Source organism: Sceloporus occidentalis, unplaced genomic scaffold (assembly GCF_023333645.1).
Source record: "Sceloporus occidentalis isolate IW3139 unplaced genomic scaffold, rSceOcc1.0.p SCAF_45, whole genome shotgun sequence".
Taxonomy (NCBI): Eukaryota; Metazoa; Chordata; class Lepidosauria; order Squamata; family Phrynosomatidae; genus Sceloporus; species Sceloporus occidentalis.
Window position 1 is genome coordinate 3,964,378 of NW_028317025.1, and position 19,270 is coordinate 3,983,647.

The following is a 19,270-nucleotide window of genomic DNA, read 5'->3' on the forward strand; positions in this document are numbered from 1 at the left end:
AGGATCTTCTTAGACAAACCCCTCCACTTTTCAGACAACATTCTTATTTCACCAAATTATGCCAACTCCCTACTACCTAACACTCAGTTGACGAGAGATTTGACCGGTTTTGAAAGCCTGTGCGTAATGGCTGGTGAACCGGCCCATCTCTTATCCCGACTTTATGCTTTGATACTCGAGGAAACCAGCAGTTCTAAACCATACTACTTTAGCCTCTGGAAAAGGGACCTCGACCTGCAGATCACTGACTCAGACTGGGACAAGATCCTCTCCCTTACACGTAAAGGTGTCATCTCTAGCAGAGCGCAAGAGTGCTCCTTTAAATTGTTATCCAGATGGCAGTGGCATCTCCAGCTTTCATAATTAGGGGGGGGACATGGGGGGCCAGGGACCAAAGTAAGGGGGCCAAATTATAAAACGGTACATATACTCTATATATATCTATATATATCTATATATATCTATATATATAATATATATATATATATATATATATATATATGCGTTAGACGTGCATTTTTAACTACATCATATGTACTTATGTCTTTGAAGTGATTGAAATATGATTTCAAAATAACAGCTGAACTGGCAGTTATTTTGCATTCTTTAATATTAGCCCCTGCTGCCAATATACATATAAATATTAGACCCTGCTGCCTATATATAGAAATATTACACCCTGCTTCCGATATATATTAATATTAGCCCCTGCTGCGGATATATATTAATATTAGCCCCTGCTGCGGATATATACTTATATTATACCCTGCTGCCGATATATATTAATATTAAACCCTGCTGCCAATATATAAATAAATATTTGCCCCTGCTGTCAATATATATATAAATATTAGACCCTGTTGCCAATATATTTTATAGTGAAAAAATTGGACCCCATCCAAGCATTTCCTTGGGCCCCGCTCAACCCTCCCTTGCATGCAATCACTCCCTCTGCTACCACACCAAAAAAAATATATTTGCCACACTGACTGCAGATCTTCCCTCCTTTTGACTGCACAGTGACATTGAGAGGTCCTCTCCCCTGTAATCATCCCTTTGTCCCCTCATTCACTAAACCATACCACTCTTTTACATACACCCTGTAGTTCAAGTATAGATCAAATAAACAACAGATGCAAACAGCACGTGCAACTGAATAAGACAAAAAAAAACCCCTTGTATTTGCAGGTATACATAAATAATGTATGGAAGCATAGCATTGCAGGTATAAACCAACAGAACACACAAACCCAGCATTGCAGGTATAGATCAACTAGAAATCACATATAAACTCAGCACTGAAGGTATAGATCAAATAAACAACACATGGAAACAGCACTCCAGGTATTGATCAACTGAATAAGACATACAAATCCTATATTTGCAGGTAAACATAAATAATGTATGAAAACATAGCAGATACATATCAACAGAATAACACAAAACCCAGCTTTGCAGGTATATATGAATTGGAATTCACATAAAAATTCTGCATTAAGGGTATAGATGAAACCCCCTAAATTACAGGCATAGATCACAGGTCGCACACCCCAAAGCCAACCTTGGCGTCCACATTGCCCACATGGAACCCGACCAGCACCCAAATTACACATATATAGGACGTGCCATCTTTGTCGCCAAACAGCCCAGCATGTGTCAACTTTGTCCCCAAACAGCTGAGTGTACGCCATCTTTGTCCCATAAACACGCTACCTGTACCATCTTTGCTTTTTTGACAAATACTAATACAAATAATACACCTATGATTCACACAAACACTTTTACAGTCATTCACTTTCATTCACACAATCATTTATTCTTTCACACAAATTATTTACACATATTCATTAATGCATCCACACATTAATCCATTCATTTTCTCTCTCATTCTGACTCTTTATTTCAATATTCTTGCCACCCTCCTTTCTCCCTCTCTACCCCCTCTCCCTCCCTATCTACCGTATCTACCCCCTCTCCCTCCCTATCTACCCCCTCCTCACGTTCTACCCTCTCCCCCTTTGAAGTTCACTTACCTTGTAGAAGTCCAGCGGCTGGATCTCGAGGCCTCTGCCTCCCTGTTCTGCCGCGGTGTGCGCGGCTTCACTGCTGAGTGCCGGTATATGACGTCATATACCGGCGCTCAGCATGAAATGCCGGCACCGCGACCAAGGCAGAGGCCTCGCGGAGATGAGTGAGAGGCGCTGAACGGTTTCTGAAAACTTATCCCTCAGCGACCGTTCGGCGGCACCGCCTCTCTCTCTTATCTGCGTCTATTAAAAAAAGACGGCGTTTCAATTGGGGGGGCACACGGGAGGGGCACAGCATGCTGTAGGGGGGGGCCATGGCCCCCTCTGGCCCCCCCTGCCGACGCCACTGCCAGATGGTATAGGGTCCCGCTAGCAGTACACCACTATTTCCCACATGTATCTCCACTATGCTGGAGATGCGGACTCGCCGAAGGTTCTTATCTGCATTGATGGTGGGAGTGTAGTGAGGTTCGTCCTTTTTTGGGACGTGATTATCGTGGTGATCAGGGAGGTTGCAGACCCTGACTTTGAGGCTTCTCCTGGAGCTCTTTTGCTACACCACACTCGCTCCTCCTATGGTACTTAAAAGCGCTCTCTGACCATCCATTTGATCCAGGCTGCTAAATCTGTCATACCAAGGTATTGGAGAACCTGCGGTCCCCCCCAATTGCGGCGTGGCTATCTAGGATGAATTTCATTTCCCATATGGAGGACCTGGTGGCTATTTCAACAGGTCGTGAATATAAAAACGGCCTCAAATGGTTACCTTGGACGATGTTCACATCCTCAACCCGTCTTATTGACCTATGTTTCGCACACACTCTCGGGGCTTCACAGGTTCCTTGAAATTGCCAGGCAGGTCACTGCTACCACCACCAAACATGTAAAGCTCCTGCCTTTCCTCCCTCTTTTCCTGTCCTTCTCTTTCTTCCACCTCTTCGAGGCCCTTGCTTACAGGTTCTCATGCTGGGTTCTACATCAGCTGGCGGCATTGACAAGCAGCAACTTTATGTTTACTTTGCATTTTGTTTTTATTTCTGTGTTATGGTTTGTAGTTTTAACCCTTTCCATCTCTGGAAACTTTCTCCTTATTGAGCGCTGATGGGATTCATAGCGATTGTAATTCTGACTCAGACATGCTATGTATATGTAGACGTGTCATGTGCACATTAATGCTTCATACACTGTATTGCCAAATGGCTTGCCTACTATGTCTGTACTTACTGTACCCGTTTTTCCATGCTATTTAATACAATACATTGTATCTAATCCTTTTGTATACACATCTTACGCACTTTGGCAATAAACGGAGATTTGACTAAAATATATATGGCCTGGAAGAAAGACGTGACAGGGGAGATGATAGAAACTTTAAATACTTAAAGGGAATCAACACGATAAAGGAAGAGAGATTATTTAGAAGGAGAAATACTACCACAACAAGAGGACATAACCTTAAACTAGAAGGGCAAAGGTTTAAAGGTAACATCAGGAAATATTACTTTACGGAAAGGGTAGTGGATGTATGGAATAGCCTTCCAGCAGAAGTGGTAGATGTTAATACAGTGAAGACATTTAAGTAAGCATGGGATAGGCATAAGGCTAAGCTAGATATAGGATAAGGCCAGGAACTAAGCAAAGTATTCAGAGGTTGGGCAGACTGGATGGGCCAAATGGTTCTTATCTTCCGTCACTTTCTATGTTTCTATGAGTTTTGGGGTCATAAAGTTTTAAAAACTATAATCACCGACATTGCCACAAGTTGTTTGGAAGGGTTTCAAGAAAAAAGCCTCTACTCTCATCCAAAAACAAACTCAACCATTTTTAGTTTGCCACTACAGAAACGTCAAATGGGGTCAGATTCTATGGTCGAATGAACCGAAAATAAAATAACCAAACATTTTGGAAGCAAACACCAGGTGGATTTGGCACACACAGAAAGGTAGCCACATGGAAACGTACCTCATGCCCACAGTTAAATACAGTAGTGGCTCTTTAATGTTTTGGGGCTGTTTTTCTGCCAGACATTTTAGTAGGATACATAGAATCAAAACCTGTGGGGTGAACTGAAGAGGAGAGTGTGGAAATTTGAAGGATCTGGAGAGATTCTGTATGGAGGAATGGTCTCAGATCCCTTGCCATGTATTCTACAATCTAACCAGACATTATAGGAGAAGACTTAAAGCTGTTATTTTGAAAAAGTATTTAGTAAAAGGCTGCCAAATAATGTGGTTATTTTGTGTTGGCAATTGTTTGATATCCATGAGAGCATTTTGGTGTATTTTTTGAGAAAAGATCAATGGGTTAAGCAATAAAGACAATTTTTCACAACATTCTTTGCTCATATTTACCAAGGGTGCCAATATTAGCCAAGGGCACTGTATGCTGTGATTTAATGCAAGGCCCTTGATTAATTTCCAGGTTATTCTTTGGATATTATTTGGATATGCCCTCCTTGCCAACTTGTCCATTTTATTTCAATACATATATAATAGGGTAAAATACGTTGTGTTAGCATTTATGTTTAAGTGTGTGAACACGATTGTGCATGTGTAAATGTGTGTGAGCATGAATGTGTCCCTTACGAAAAAATTACTGCAGTTTTTCTGAAGTAATACTGTAATACTTTTGGACATGAAAAAACTGTAATACTGCACTTTTACTGCAGTATTACTGCACATTTACTGCAGTTTTACTGCATTTGTACTTCACTGTACTGCAGTTTTACTGCCGTTATTTTTGTAAGGGAGTACAAATGCAATAAAGCTGCAGTACATTGAAGTACAACTGTAGGTTTGCAACATAAAAAAAAACTGCAGTACAGTGAAGTACAAATGCAGTAAAACTGCAGTAAATGTGCAGTAATACTGCAGTAAAAGTGCAGTATTGCAGTTTTTTCATGTCCAAAATACTGCAGTATTACTTCAGAAAAACTGCATTAATTTTTTCGTAAGGGGTATGTGTAATAGTGCGTGTGAGCATGAATGTGTATATGAGTGGAACACTTGGTAAAACAATATCTTCAAGCCTCAGACTAGCAGGGTCTTAAGGGACAGCATTAACCTCTTCTCTAAGAAACTGCGCCCCAATGGATAATACAAAGAACAACACCCTCGCATCCCAAGATATTGGTATGCAGATCATCACCAGAAACAATAAAGATTACCCAATTATAAAAAGTGAAGAATCTTGAGAAGAAATTTAATACACATTTGAAAGGGCTATGAATGGAAGACTGCTTTTAATACATGGTGATGCCCTTTGGCCTATGCAACGCACCTGCAGTGTTCTAAGGATTTATTAACAACATATTCCATGACATCACACTCCTGTTCTTCCCTTCTATTGTAATTATTGTATTATGCCATTGATGACTAACCACTTCATGCAGAGTGTGCATATTGACTAAAAAAGTAAAACTCAGGAAGCTAACTCTCCTTTGCCGGATTAATCAGACGAAGGACTCCTCCCTTTGGATTACTTCAGTCAGGAATGCCATTTACTACCTGGTACACTGGAAGGGATATGGATCTGAAGAAAGGTCACAGGTCCACTCTAGTGATCTGCATACAGAGCCGGCCTTAGGTGTTCTGGCGCCCTGTGCAGACTACTCCTCTGGCGCCCCCCCTCACTACCCCCCCCTCTGCCCCTTCAAACTACCCCCCCTCTGCCCCTTCAAACTACCCCCCTCTGCCCCTTCAAACTACCCCCCCTCTGCCCCTTCAAACTACCCCCCATGCCCCTTCAAACTACCCCCCCTGCCCCTTCAAACTACCCCCCCTCTGCCCCTTCAAACTACCCCCCCCTCTGCCCTGTCAAACTACCCCCCCTCTGCCCCTTCAAACTACCCCACCCCTCTGCCCCTTCAAACTACCCCCCCTCTGCCCCTTCAAACCACCCCCCCTCTACCCCTTCAAACCACCCCCCCTCTACCCCTTCAAACTACCCCCCCTCTCCCTACTTCTCCTTATCCTAACTTACATCGAGGAGTCCTGCGGTGGGAGCCGGAGGCATCCGTCGCTCGCTCTGCCGCGGTGCCGGTATTTCATGTTGAATGCCGGAATAGTCCGGCGCTCAACATGAGATGCCGGCACCGCGAAGGAGTCACGGAGAGTAAGGGGCGTCGAGCGGTTGCTGAGAACTTAACGAGCAACCGCTCGGCGCCCCTGCCCGGGACTTAGATTAAAGCATCGGGGGGGTTTTTTGTTTTTTTTAAAAACTTTATTTAAATGAATGATGTTAAATAAAGTTTAACCCCCCCCGATGTTTTAATTTAAGTCCCGGGCAGGCACCCCTGCTGCCATGGCGCCCTGTGTGGCCGCACAGGTCGCACACCCCTAAGGCCGGCCCTGTCTGCATACCCCAGTTATACCGTTTGCTTGATTATAAGATGACCACCCAAAATTTGAAAATTAATTTAGAAAAAAAAGCCTGAATATAAGACTACCCTATAGGAAAAACATTTTACTAATAAATATTAGTTCACAACTATTTTTTCATATTTCATAAAAACTACGATTGAGAAAAATGCATTTCTTGTTTATTTCCTTTTACTGTATTTGCTCGATTATAAGACGACCCCCAAAAATCTGAATATTAATTTAGAAAAAAAAAGAAAAAGCCTTAATATAAGACAACCCTATAGAAAAAAAGTTTTACTAGTAAATGTTAATTCATGTAAACAATTTTTTTAATAAAAGCTATGACTGAGAAAAATATTTTCTTTTTATTTCCTTTTATTTTCAAATCTGCCCCCCAGTTATGCACATCTGCCCCCAAGCTTGCCACTCTGCCCCAGAAATGCCTTATACCCCTATATGCCACTGTGCCCCATGATATGCCTTTTAACCCTCTAAATGCCACTGTGCCCCATGATATGCCTTTTAATCCTCTATATGCCACTGTGCCCCATGATATGCCTTTTAACCCCCTATTTGGCACTCTGCCTCCAGAAATGCTTTATACCCCTATATGCCACTCTGGCATTTAGGGGGATTAAAAGGCATATTATGGGGCACTCTGCCTACAGAAATGCCTTATGCCCCCCATTTAACACTCCCCCCCCCCAAACTTACCGGTGCTTCTGACTCCCCGGTGTGTTGTCCGGGCAGCGGGTAGACGTCTACGCGATTCGCATAGGCAACTTCCGCTGCAGCCGGAAGGAGGTGCAGTTAGCAGCGGGGGTTGTCTGCGTCCATAGCACGGGAAACTCTGATCTCTGACAGCCGGGGAAGGTCTGTGCGATGGACGCAGACAACCCCCGCTGCTAACTGCACCTCCTTCCAGCTGCAGCAGAGGTTGTCTACACGAATCGCATAGATGTCTACAAGTGGCCCCGGCTACAATCCGGGAAGTCAGAAGAACCGGTAAGTTTGGGAGGGGGGAGTGTTAAATGGGGGGTATAAGACAGGAGGATCCAGGTCCCCTGCAGCGCTGCGGGGGATTTGGATCTTAGTCTCATAGTCAGACCTATTTGAGGTTTGATTATAAGACGAGGGGTATTTTTCAGAGAATTTGCTCTGAAAAAAACCTCGTCTTATAATCGAGCAAATACGGTATTTGCCAACCTGCCCCCCAGTTATGCACATCTGCCCCACAGCTTGCTACTCTGCTCACCCAGATATGCCTTATACCACCCTATATGCCACTCTGCCCCCTAGGTGTGCCTTATACCCCCAAATATGCCTTATAACCCCCTATATGTCACTCTGTCCGCTTAATATGCCTTATACCCCTCCCCTGACTTACCGATGCATCCCTAGACTTGCTGCCCATGCTTCAGACTCCCTGGTGTCTAGTGGGAGCAGCTGGTGGACATCTGTGTGATACGCGAAGACAATCTCTGCTGCTACTCGGCACTTCCGTCTGGGCTTCTATGACTGAGGGCTGGAAGGTCATGTCGCGAAATGTACTATTGGGACTCCCAACCTTCCCTTACTCACACAGTAATACACTTATATACTTGCACACACACAGTAACTTACTAACATACTTACTTTCATGTCTGCCATCACCAGCACACACCACAGAAGTTCTTCGCCCGGAATCACTCAGCAAGGGGTTGAGCCCCAAGTTAAGCAGACTTGAATGATCCCAACAGTGTGGAGGCTCAGAAATAGGCAGGTGTAATAGGTACTGGGTATAGGTGGCAAAGCACAGTAGAATAGCCAGATAAGTTAGGTAGGTAGGACCACAGGACAGCATGTACTGGATGCCAGGTAACAATGCAGAATGGATAGTAAGACACAGCCAGAAGTGAAAGACTGTGGAGAGTGTGAGTGTGTTTTCGGGGTCCACAGCAAGTATGACAGGTAGGCACAAAGGAGTATGCATAAGGGTGATGGGTACAGGGAGGTATTAGCACAGGAGGGATGGGCATACTGTAGGGTAGATGTGACACAGGGGTGGATTCTAGGTCTCAAATACCTATGGAACATGGCGAGAGAGGGGGCAAATGGGTATGGACGCTGGTGGGAGTGGAAGGCAGAGGGGTATGGGCACTGGTGGATGAGAAGGCAGGAGAGGAGTATTGATACTGGCAGGGACTGGCAGGGAGAGGACAAGAAAATGGTATCGGTATCGGTGCCGATACACAGCAGTTGCTGTGTACTCGTGCAAACTGCTCTGATGCCGAAACCGATACCCTGCCTGCAAGGCCGGACTGGCCCACCGGGATACCGGGAAATTGTCCGACAGACCGGCAGACCGACATTCAAAACAGCGTCTGAGAGAGGGATTGAAAGCCGCCTCCTCCAGCCGCCGCCGCCCAACGCCGCCCAGTTGCCGTTCCTCAGAACTTCGTCCCACATCTTAAAAGATCGGATGTCTGCATTAACAGACCTCCCGCTCCCTTGATTGTCTTTAAGCCGGTTAGAGGGAGATCCTTGATCTCCCCAACCGAGCCTGCCCCTCTAGCGGCGGACATTACTGTCCGTCTCTGGGGCAGTGCTGACGTGGTGGCACCCCCCTGATGAGCGGCACCCAGGGCGGAACGCCCCCCCCACCCACCGCTAGGTACGCTACTGCCCACACTAACATACCCAGACACATGCCCAGAATCACATACCTGTACACACACACTAACTTTCCCATGAAAACAGATGTCCACAATAACATGTGCTATCGAACACACTTACGCACCCAGCCTACTCCTAGACCCCTTACACACGCCTGCCCATCCACATGTATACACACTATCCATATACACACATATACACATGCACTGCCCATATACATGCATGTCCAGACACACACATCCAGTTAAGTCCGGAACACCGACACAATTTTCATAATTTTGGCTCTGTGGTTTCAGGTAAATATTTGATAGTGGTGCTGCAAGCGTCCCTTGGATTTTTTTTTTAAAATGTTGGCCACTATGGTCTTTCATCGTAGGGAGGACGAATGGCTGTTCCCGATGACTGCCTTGGGAACTGTCGGGTAATGGTGTGCACAACGATACTTTTTTCATTCATGATTAATTTTTTTTTTATTCATGATGTTCCATGCCATCATGATAGGCTTTCTGGCATATTTTCATGACAGCATGGAACTTCATGAAGGGTTAAATATTATGTGCTATTACATGCAAATAAAAAAAAGGAATAATTTCACAGTAACTACTAGGTTTCCCCCACCCCCAATCTTTTATTTTTTACCTAGCACTGTTTCTGATTGTTGGACGTCACCGTGAGAAAACACAGTTCTCTGTGTGTTACATGATGTTGTCACCAATGGGGCCGGAGGAAAACTGAAGTCCCCCTGACCTGACACTGAGAAGTCATTCAAAATTTCAGCCCCATTGTTGCAATTATCCCAGCAAATTCGAGCAGCTATATTTTTATGCATTTATTTGCTTTAACAGTGCTACAGTGGGGGGGGGGCTGTCGCTTTAATTCACACCTTTCCGCATCTCTTCATAGTGCAGCCAATGAAAAACCGGTACACTTTACTAGCCCGGACACCTCGAGACTTTGCATCACTGCAGCCCACCTACACGTCTTTCATTGAGATTGAAAACCCGCAGAACCAATGACCTGAGAAAGAGGGTGAAGGTTGGATGTAGAGCACATATTAGTTTACGGGGTTGGCTGCAACACTAAAAGAAGGCGGGACGATTGTAGATCCCACAGCAAATGAGGGAGCGGGAGGGGCGTTTCCAGTGAGACAGCGGGTCGTGTGGGTGTTCTTCGAGGAGGGAGGGAGTTGTAGGGCGATGGGGCACCTGCGCGCAGAGTAGACTCGGAGAGGCCTTTTCTCCCGGTCAGGTGAGAGGTCCACCTGTGGGGGGCTTTAGGTGGATGAGCAGCAATAGTGATATGGCGCGGGCTGGAATAGGTTATGGAATGGCTTAAAGGTTTATGCGTGTGGGGGAGATAGCAGGTAGGTGATGTAAAGTAAGGAATGGTGAACAACTAAGGTCAAGGGTGTAGATAATGTGTGCATTTGGGGTGCGGTGTGTTTGAGAGGTATGATGGATGTTGTTGGGTGAGATTTGGGGTGCGAGGCTGGTATTTTTTCAAGGCTGCGAATATCTCCAAATGCGCATTTTATTCATTAGAATTAGAGCTGTGTGTATTTTACATGGAGCCACAGTGGGTAGTGCTTACTCTGTATGCTGGATCAGTGTGTACCTGTATACAGTGTGAATACCCCTCTACAAAAGACAACATATTCACATTGAGATGATTGCAGGGAGCAGTGTAGGTATTGGTTGGGCTGCGATATAATTGGCACAAAATAATGATATGCATTGAGCCGTGTGATTTACGGTTCTTCTTAGGCAGTGTGTTCGTGTCAGCCTCCCCCCTCACTGGTGTAGCGACAGAGAAGCCAAAGAGGTGTAACCTCACAGCTTCTTACATCTCTACAGGGTGTTGTGCAGGGATGTTGGAGGTGAGTGCTTTAACTATCATCTAATAGATGCAGGGCGATGCACTAAGTCTGTGTGGATATGCTTAATCTTGATAAACTTGATTACCTGATTGAGTATACGGGGTTGTTGATATTTGACCTAAAATATTCACAAACATGCCAGGTTTGGAGTCTTCATGTGAGCACTGGGGTGTCTCAAAATGATTAAGGAATTGATCTGTTTGGCTTCTATTAAGGAGACTCTGCAATTTTAGTTGAGGAACAGTAAAACAGTATTTGTCCATGATACCGGTATATATGCTCATGGCTTTTTTTTTAGGTTGCCTGTCTAAGTTTGGGCAGCGAACAACGTTCTTAGAGGTAGACATTAGGCAAAATGATCCAGAAATTTGATGATGTTCTTTTACCAGCTTTGCCTTATACAGTAAAATTGTAATAGATACTGGTTAATACATTACCAGTTTTATTTAGGTGACATCTGGTGTCACTGAGGTAATATCTTTCTAATAATAGAGATAGGTGATCACACGCTTTATAGTACAGGTGCATTTTCATGAACAGATAGATCTTGCCTAACCTCTCTGTACTTTTCAAATTGTTTCGCCATGTGAGTCTTTCACTTGGAGAGAATCAAGATGTTAAGGCTTGTTTAGGAAAGAACACCCCTGTCTTTTACTGTGTGCTGATGTTCAAGAAATGTGTTTCTATTGTCATTTTGTATTGCAGAATAAAGTGAACCTGAAAAACTCATGTCAATCCGTTTCCGTTCATAGAAAGAGGAAAGGGAGACCGGAATTTGGGTCCAAATGAGGACCACTTGTTGTGTATGAAACTATGTAGTTACTGTTAGGTTTCTTTAGATGACAAGTCACTGCAGAATCAAGTCTAGTAATGTGTACTGGTTAGGTAGCAAGAAGATGACAGATGAGGTATCTCCTGTGTCTGTTCCCTGGGAGTGAAATTTAAAACCATGGTGTCTTCTTGCAGTTGTACCTCCTCCTTGTCTATACACTTGCAGGATGCTGATAAGGGAGCAGCGCACAGACCTGGATACTGTAAGTAACCCCTTTTCCTTACATTGGTTTGTGTGTCCACCAGCCAACTCTGTGGAGAGCTGTCCTTACCTTCCTGTGAATTGTAGTGAAGTGGTAGTTCAGTTAAATCATGTAATGCTACATCATATGTCCCCGTGGTAGTAGCACAGCTCCTCTTGGCTTTTGCTTGTGGAGTGCATTTATGAAGCTGTGAACTATGCGTTATGCACGTCTTTGCTTTGCAAGTGAATGGTAAATTAAGTGTTCCAAAGTTTTTAAAAAAAATACAAAAAAAACAACACGTTTCTCCTTAGGAAGAATAGCCTGCGGTTTTATGGCACGTTGCTACAAATGCATAAATGGACATTTTGCACATATGCATGTAAAAAGCGAGAAATTATGTTGGTGAAAGTCTTGTACAAGCTTGTAAGAAAAATACACAAAATTTTAATTTGCTTAGTACGGACACCAGGAACCCCCAAAACAAACACATTTACAACCCGAAAATCATGTTTTGAAGTTGCTACAGCACCTACTTCGCTGAATAAAACACTTGTACACCAGTGCAGAATTAGAAAATATTTGCTGTTGAATACCAAAGTCTGTCCAGATAAAAGGTTTATTTTGCCATATTCGTATTCTCCCACAGATGCTTCAAGCTGAATATACAGTAGTTGTGGGAAGTAAAACAAGGGCTATAGGAATATAAAAATTCTGTTTTCAGTGTGATTGATTTCTGAAGTGTCAATAAAATTATCAATCTGCATACATAAGATAAAACTTTTCTTATGTATCTTTTTATAGTAAATATGGGAACAAACTAATGAGCCATGTACCGTTATCCAAATTATACCAGTGTAACCAGCGTTCAAACTATGCTATGTGAGTGCAGCCCCATGCAATACTGAATTCCTAATATATATATATATATATATATCACACACACGTTCACTTTAAGAGGTTGTATTTTTATGGTAATTTAAATGCTAAATTCTATTACTGAGTATGCAGGCCTCATATATTATCCTCAGGGCCCCACCAAAGAGGTGAATTTCACTTCTGTTTTTTTCTAGTTTCTGGTCTTGGGCACTAAGATGTCGCTACTACTATCTGTCACCTCAACCACATCCTGCTGTGATGTGGAAAGTGTTGTATAGGTTTAATTTGCTGCTTTTGCCTCGACCTACACTGCAGCCTTTGCTTTGCACCCGTGTGCATATATATATATATATATATATATATATATATATATATATATATATATATATATATATATATATATATAAAAAAAACAAACAATTGCTTATCAGTTCTTCTTTTACCCTTCTCTGTTCTTTATTCCTACTGCACCTCTTCCCCCTCTCATCTTGCCTCCCACTCTCTCTGTTCTCCAGCTTCCTCCCCTTCTCTGTAATATGTGAATGACCCATACAGTTCTCCTGCTGTCCCTTATTAAAGCTTATGTTCCCCTAGCTCAGTGACTGCTGACGAACTTCTTCCGGCTGTGGTGGCTATTCCACTGCTTTTGTCTCCAGACTACAAGATGTCCTATTTTGGGGAGCATTTTTGGGTAAGATGTTAATCCTGACGTCTTTTTCCCATATATTTAAATCTTTATTCTCTTTAAACGTTGTGCCCCATATTTCTTGTTTTTTCCTCCCTACCCTTTCTATTTAATCTCGTAACTTTATATACAGTGCAAAGTCTGTTTTTACCCAATTAAAATGTTTAGTTTTAGGGCCTCCTTTACATTATGAAATTAATTTATTAAGTTTTTTGACAGCGCTATAGAAATACAGTTGGAAAGGACCGTGGTTCTAGTTCCTTCTTACAAAGAAATACAATGTTCATTTATAGTGGAGCAATGCATTGCAGTTGAGTGTTATTTATATTTGTGTCCTTCTCATAAAGCTGCTATTTGCATTTATAAATTTGTATATACACGTGTATATAGTCTCCCACACGCTTACTCAGAGCTATGTATTTGTTATTTATATACCTCCTGCAGACGCCTCTTATCTCTTGTCAAGTGTTAAAACTCCAAAGCCCGGAGTTGTGGGTTGAGGCGGCAAGCTGTTTCTTTATACTGTTTTGTTTTTGAAGATTTCTATTTTTTTTTCTTCAGTGTAGCATTTCTTTTTGTCTATTGTATACCTTTTTTGCTTTTTATATTTGGATGCTGTCATTTTCTACTGATTAATTCCAACAACATATTTCTGTAACCTAGGACTAGTTAAGTACGAGTTGTGTTTGTCACTACAGATTTTAATTAGAAGCGCAATGAATATATTCTGAGACTTGTAAAAACACAACACAAAGCAAAACTTTATGGTAACTGTACTTGAGTGCCTGTGCAGGATGGAATGCAAGATGTCTTGTGTGTCTTGAGCCTCGCTTGTTTTTTATCTCTGTTATACAACTGCAGAGACCTTACTATATTGAGCAACACAAATTATTTATTGGTTTGATCAGCATATGTTAAATATCTTATTTAGTGACCCAGGCCTTGTCTTCACCTGGATGAACTCACACGTCTTCATTTTTATTTAGAAATATCTACCTTGCAGGTCTCTTATAATACCATAGCAATCCAAAAAGTCTCTAAAACATGCATGGTACCTTTACCTTAGAAACATAGAATTGGCGTGGCAGGTAAGAACCATTTGGCCACCTATTTTAAAGACAGATCATAATCAGTCCTTGGTTTTTGTCTTAGATTCAGTATAGCTTTTTGCCTATACCATGCATGTTTAACTCCCCTCACTGTTTTAGCCTCTCCCACCTCTGCTGGGAGGCTATTCCGTTTATCTGCCACCTTGTCTGCAAAATAAAACGTCTAGCACCTATATTAAATACAAATCTCCCTCTGTGAAGCTTCTAAAGAAAAGAAAAAACAGTGCAGTATACAATCATATTGTACATAGAGGATTGTTCATGTTCGTGTGTGACTGCTTTGTATGATAATGCCCATACTTTATTACTGCCATGTTACATCTCCACTTCTCCAGAGAGTTTTATTAATTTAATTTCCTTCTTCCTGTGAATCCAGATGTCTCCGGGACTTAATGGTATTGATGCACACAACCTAATTCTAGGCCCACATCCATGTCCTTCTGCCTCGGCTAAGCAAGATTCATTCTTATGCACTAGTGTTTCTGAGAGTGACTCCTTTACAATACATAATCTGCTTGTTGCAGTCTTTTAATGTGTTTTTTGGTTTTTGTTTTGTTGAAAGCTTTATCAATATACATGGCTATTTATATGGCCCCGTACACTCAATGTTTTTATAGCTTTTAGATGATTCTATTTTATTAAGTAACTCTAAGTAAGTAAAGTATGTGATTGACCAGGTCCACTGGTACATATGACTGACACTTTATTGTACTTCTAAATAGTTATGCTTGACTGAATGGTACCAGTTCCAGCTATTTTACAATATGGCTGCCTGAGTGCCCACTTGCTTAGACTGCCTTCTGTGTTGTCCTGAAATGCTCTAAGCATTCTGTGACATGGTGAAGAGGATTGTAGGTGATGAGATGCGGCCATGCTTCTAGTTTTTTATTTATTTTTTAATCTAAATTCCATCATTTTTCAAATACACAGGTGCACATAATAAAAAGCCTATTCACTTCACTTGGTGTAACATACTCCCTGTATTATTTATTCATATAAATTTGCCAATATGTGGCCAAGGTGTACTCCAGTCTTTTTGTATAATTTAAGTGTAGATGCACAAGGGATAACAAAAAGAGATAATTAAAGTTTGGTGCAGTTGATGAAAACATAAAAAATTTGATTTTTGTCATGCAGGCAAATTTCTATTCTGTAAGGCCTTATATAAAACTAATAATAAGCTCAAGAAAAAATAAATAACATTAAGATAATGCTATTTCCATTTTGGGGGGAGGGGTTATTTAAGGGTAATTCGGGCTATGTTGACCTTGGCCTTCTTTTCACGCAGAGAGAGAGATTCCAGTTACCCGTGGAAACTGGTTTCCATGGCAACAAGGCCTGCATCCCCAGCCTGGCACACAGGCCTATTCTGTGCTATAGGCTGGTACACAGGCTGGCATTGTAAGCCCCCAGAATGCAGCTCTGTCATCTGGCATCCTTATGCACAGGATACACAGGACACCTGCAGCGAGATATACGTGTCTGGGTAAAATGGCAGTGAAGCAGTCATTCTTTGATCTGCCCTATATTCTAGTGTGCTTACAGCCAATGTAACTAAAAAATCTCTTCTCCCATTTTCTCACTACAGCTAAGTCTGTAGAATTTTAAGGCTTCATAGGCTGTTCCTTCATTCAGTTGCTTTATGTACGTAGCTAGCAGTTTAAACTGTCACACTCGTGTCTTTAATGGTTGATGGTATATAAGCTTCTTATCCCTGTCATTTAATGGAAAGAAGTGTTGATCCAACCCAAAAATTTATTTAAAATGCAATATCTCAGGAACTAGAATAGCTCTAAAATGCGGGGCTGTCGTAATCGGTAACATTTTTGCCAGTTTCTTTGTTGAGGGGGCTGGTTACAAACAATTGTTAATATTGCACATTTTAGAGTAGATTTATCAAACAAAAAAGTTGATCAAATCTTAACAACTGGAATTAATTTTGGTAAAATTCATAACACTGTGGGCTAACCCAGATGAGGTGATTAAGGTCTGAGTCTTTACATCAGGAACAATGGGCAGACTTAGATGAGACGAATGGTTCTTCTCAAATGTAATATTTCTGTTGAGGAGTAGGCTTCATTAGCATTGACAGAACTGGCTCAGGCATACTTGACAACTTTAACTCCGGGTTTCTTGGGGCATAAAGTAGCCTAAAGTGGAGCGTAAAGTAGGCAGACATATGGAACACTTTGGCTCCACCTACTTTAGGCCCCACCTCTTCGGTTCCTTGGTGTCTGGAGCTCATTTACCAGTGTTTAGGTTGTGTGTTTTTCTCGGACGTATCCAGCTTAAACGCAATGGTGCCTGTGCACAGTGTAACGCAATGTGCATAGGCAGTATTTTCATGCTGAGACACACCAATTTGATGGGGGTGGGTGGGGAGTCTGTTGGGAATGACACTGTCCAGGCAAATTCGAGACTGCTGGCAGGTAGGCTTGTAGGGGGAAAAAAAACCTAAACAAATCAAATAAAATTGTATCAAATATATACGTCCCAAAACTTTAGTTTCACAGATGGTATAAGTTCTCAAGAATCCTAGGTACTTGAAAGAAGAAAACAAGGAACTTTATGGTGTAGTATGCACAATAACAAGTGGTATATGTGATAGAGTATAAAAGAGACTCTTAAACTTTGCAGGTCAATGCCTGGCCTCTTTGTATTTTGTTTCTTTACAATGCAACTTTCAGGTGTTTCTGACGGCGTGCATGAATTCAGTTTTCTCCCGAACAATGGGAAATCGTATACCAGGGGGTTAAAAAGTATAAAAATATCTTTAATCTTGAATAAAATCTGGTAGCTTACTGGGGTTGTGGTAGCTTTGCTACGTGTGGAATTCTGAGTGTGCGGCTCGCCCCCCCCTCCTGTTTTTTGTCAGTACGCATGACGCGTTTCGCTTGAATAGCTTCTTCTGGTACGAGACTCTTGTATCCTCCTTACATTATTTAAATCCTTTCCTTTCACTCAATTTGTGGAGAGACAATTGGAATCACTTGATTTTCAATAACGATGCGATTAAAAATCTTTGCATCGTTATTGAAAATCAAGTTACTAGATGTTTTATACCACTTATTTATACTTTTTAACCTCCTGGTATCCGCCTTCCTTTTTTTTTTTGCGAAAACTGGTTTCATGCCTGCCGTCAGGAACACCTTAAAGTTGCATTGTAAAGAAACAAAATACATTGACCTGCAAAGTGTAAGAGTCTCTCCTATACTCTATCACGTATACCACTTGTTGTGCATACTACACCATAAAGTTTTTTTGTTTGTTTTTTCTTTCAAGTACCTACGGTTCTTGAGAACTTACACCATCTGTGAAACAAATGTTTTGGGGAGTATATATTTGATTTTGATTTGTTTTTTTTTTCACAACTTTTTTTGAGGGCTGTCATTTCACATTACTTTTGGAGTAACTGTGGAGTTTTACCCCCAGTGATTCAACAGCACTTACGTTTGTTTAGCACCTAGTCGCTTTTTTAAGGTTTTGTTAGAGCAGGGAAAGTCATCTAAATTATCACATAACTGACAACAATGGCAGCCTGCAAATAAGTTTATTGGTACAAAATGAGAGTTCTAGATTTTGTCAACGATGACCTAAATGCTTGCATTTTAGACACAATTTAATGGCAGGTAATAACCATTCAGCCCATCTGTCCTACTGTAAAGACTTAATCAATCCCTTTGCTCATTTACCGCCCTCTAAACTAAAACGTCCTTGTATTACACCTAATCCTCTGAACCTCTTGCTTTAGATTGAAGTTCTAACACTTCTCCTCCTCTGAAATAAACTTCCAGTACTAAGTTAAATCCTTTTGAGTGTTTAAATGTTTCTCTCACACTTCCTCTCCTGCTAGAGCACTGCATTGAATTATATAAATATGTATGACTGTAGATATATATATTTTTTAAACAGTGCCTGCTATGTAGGAGATAGGTAGCTGGCAATTGGATTTAGACCATCTTCGTATCTCTTAAATAGTGGCACTCTAAGCCCTGTTTCTAGCAATCGCAGAAAGATTACTAAACTCTTCTGTGGTGTAGTGGGGCTTCCAGCCTTTTCCTACCTCCCAATGAAGACTTCACACTACATTTGAGACATAGAAGACAAATGCTCCTCTTTCACACTTTAATGTCCACCTGCATGGACTGCTTGTACATACATGTACATTGCACAACCAGTATTGCGTACATTTGGTAAGGATAACGGAAGCATTTAAAAAAAAAAAAAAAAAAAAAAGTATTTTCCATCATTAAAGTTGCTTATTTCGGTAGTGCTAATAGATGCTACAGAACTGCTCTATGGAGAACTAATACATAATTATCATATTGAAACAGACGGTGCAAAGGCCCTGTTGAGTTGGTTATTATGTGCAGTAGTACTTAAGATTTGTCAAAGTAGTGTCAAATTTGTCAACTGGTCAAATATTTGAAAAGGCTTTCTAGAAAGAATAGTCAGAGGGTTTATATAGCACAGAAACAGAAGTACATGATGGCCAGCAGAGGCTTAATTAACACACAGTTTAATTGGAAGTGTGGAAGGGAATTTCATGAGGCGAAAGGAAGGAAATGATTTCATGTATGATTCATCCTGGGTTATAATCTTGTAAATTCTAGATGACATGAAGACAAGGCAAAATGGTGGTTGAACTGTGAAAAATAAAAGAAC

General features: G+C 41.7%; 1 protein-coding gene across 1 annotated transcript in view; it reads left to right on the top strand.

Moving 5' to 3' along the window:
* Positions 1–13,475: 13,475 nt before the first annotated feature.
* Positions 13,476–19,270, top strand: part of LOC149289491 (F-BAR domain only protein 1-like) — a 72,857-nt gene continuing 67,062 nt past the window's right edge. The window contains exon 1 of the mRNA XM_089490544.1: positions 13,476–13,502. Coding sequence (XP_089346670.1) covers positions 13,476–13,502 — 27 coding nt within the window. The remainder of the gene's footprint in view (positions 13,503–19,270) is intronic.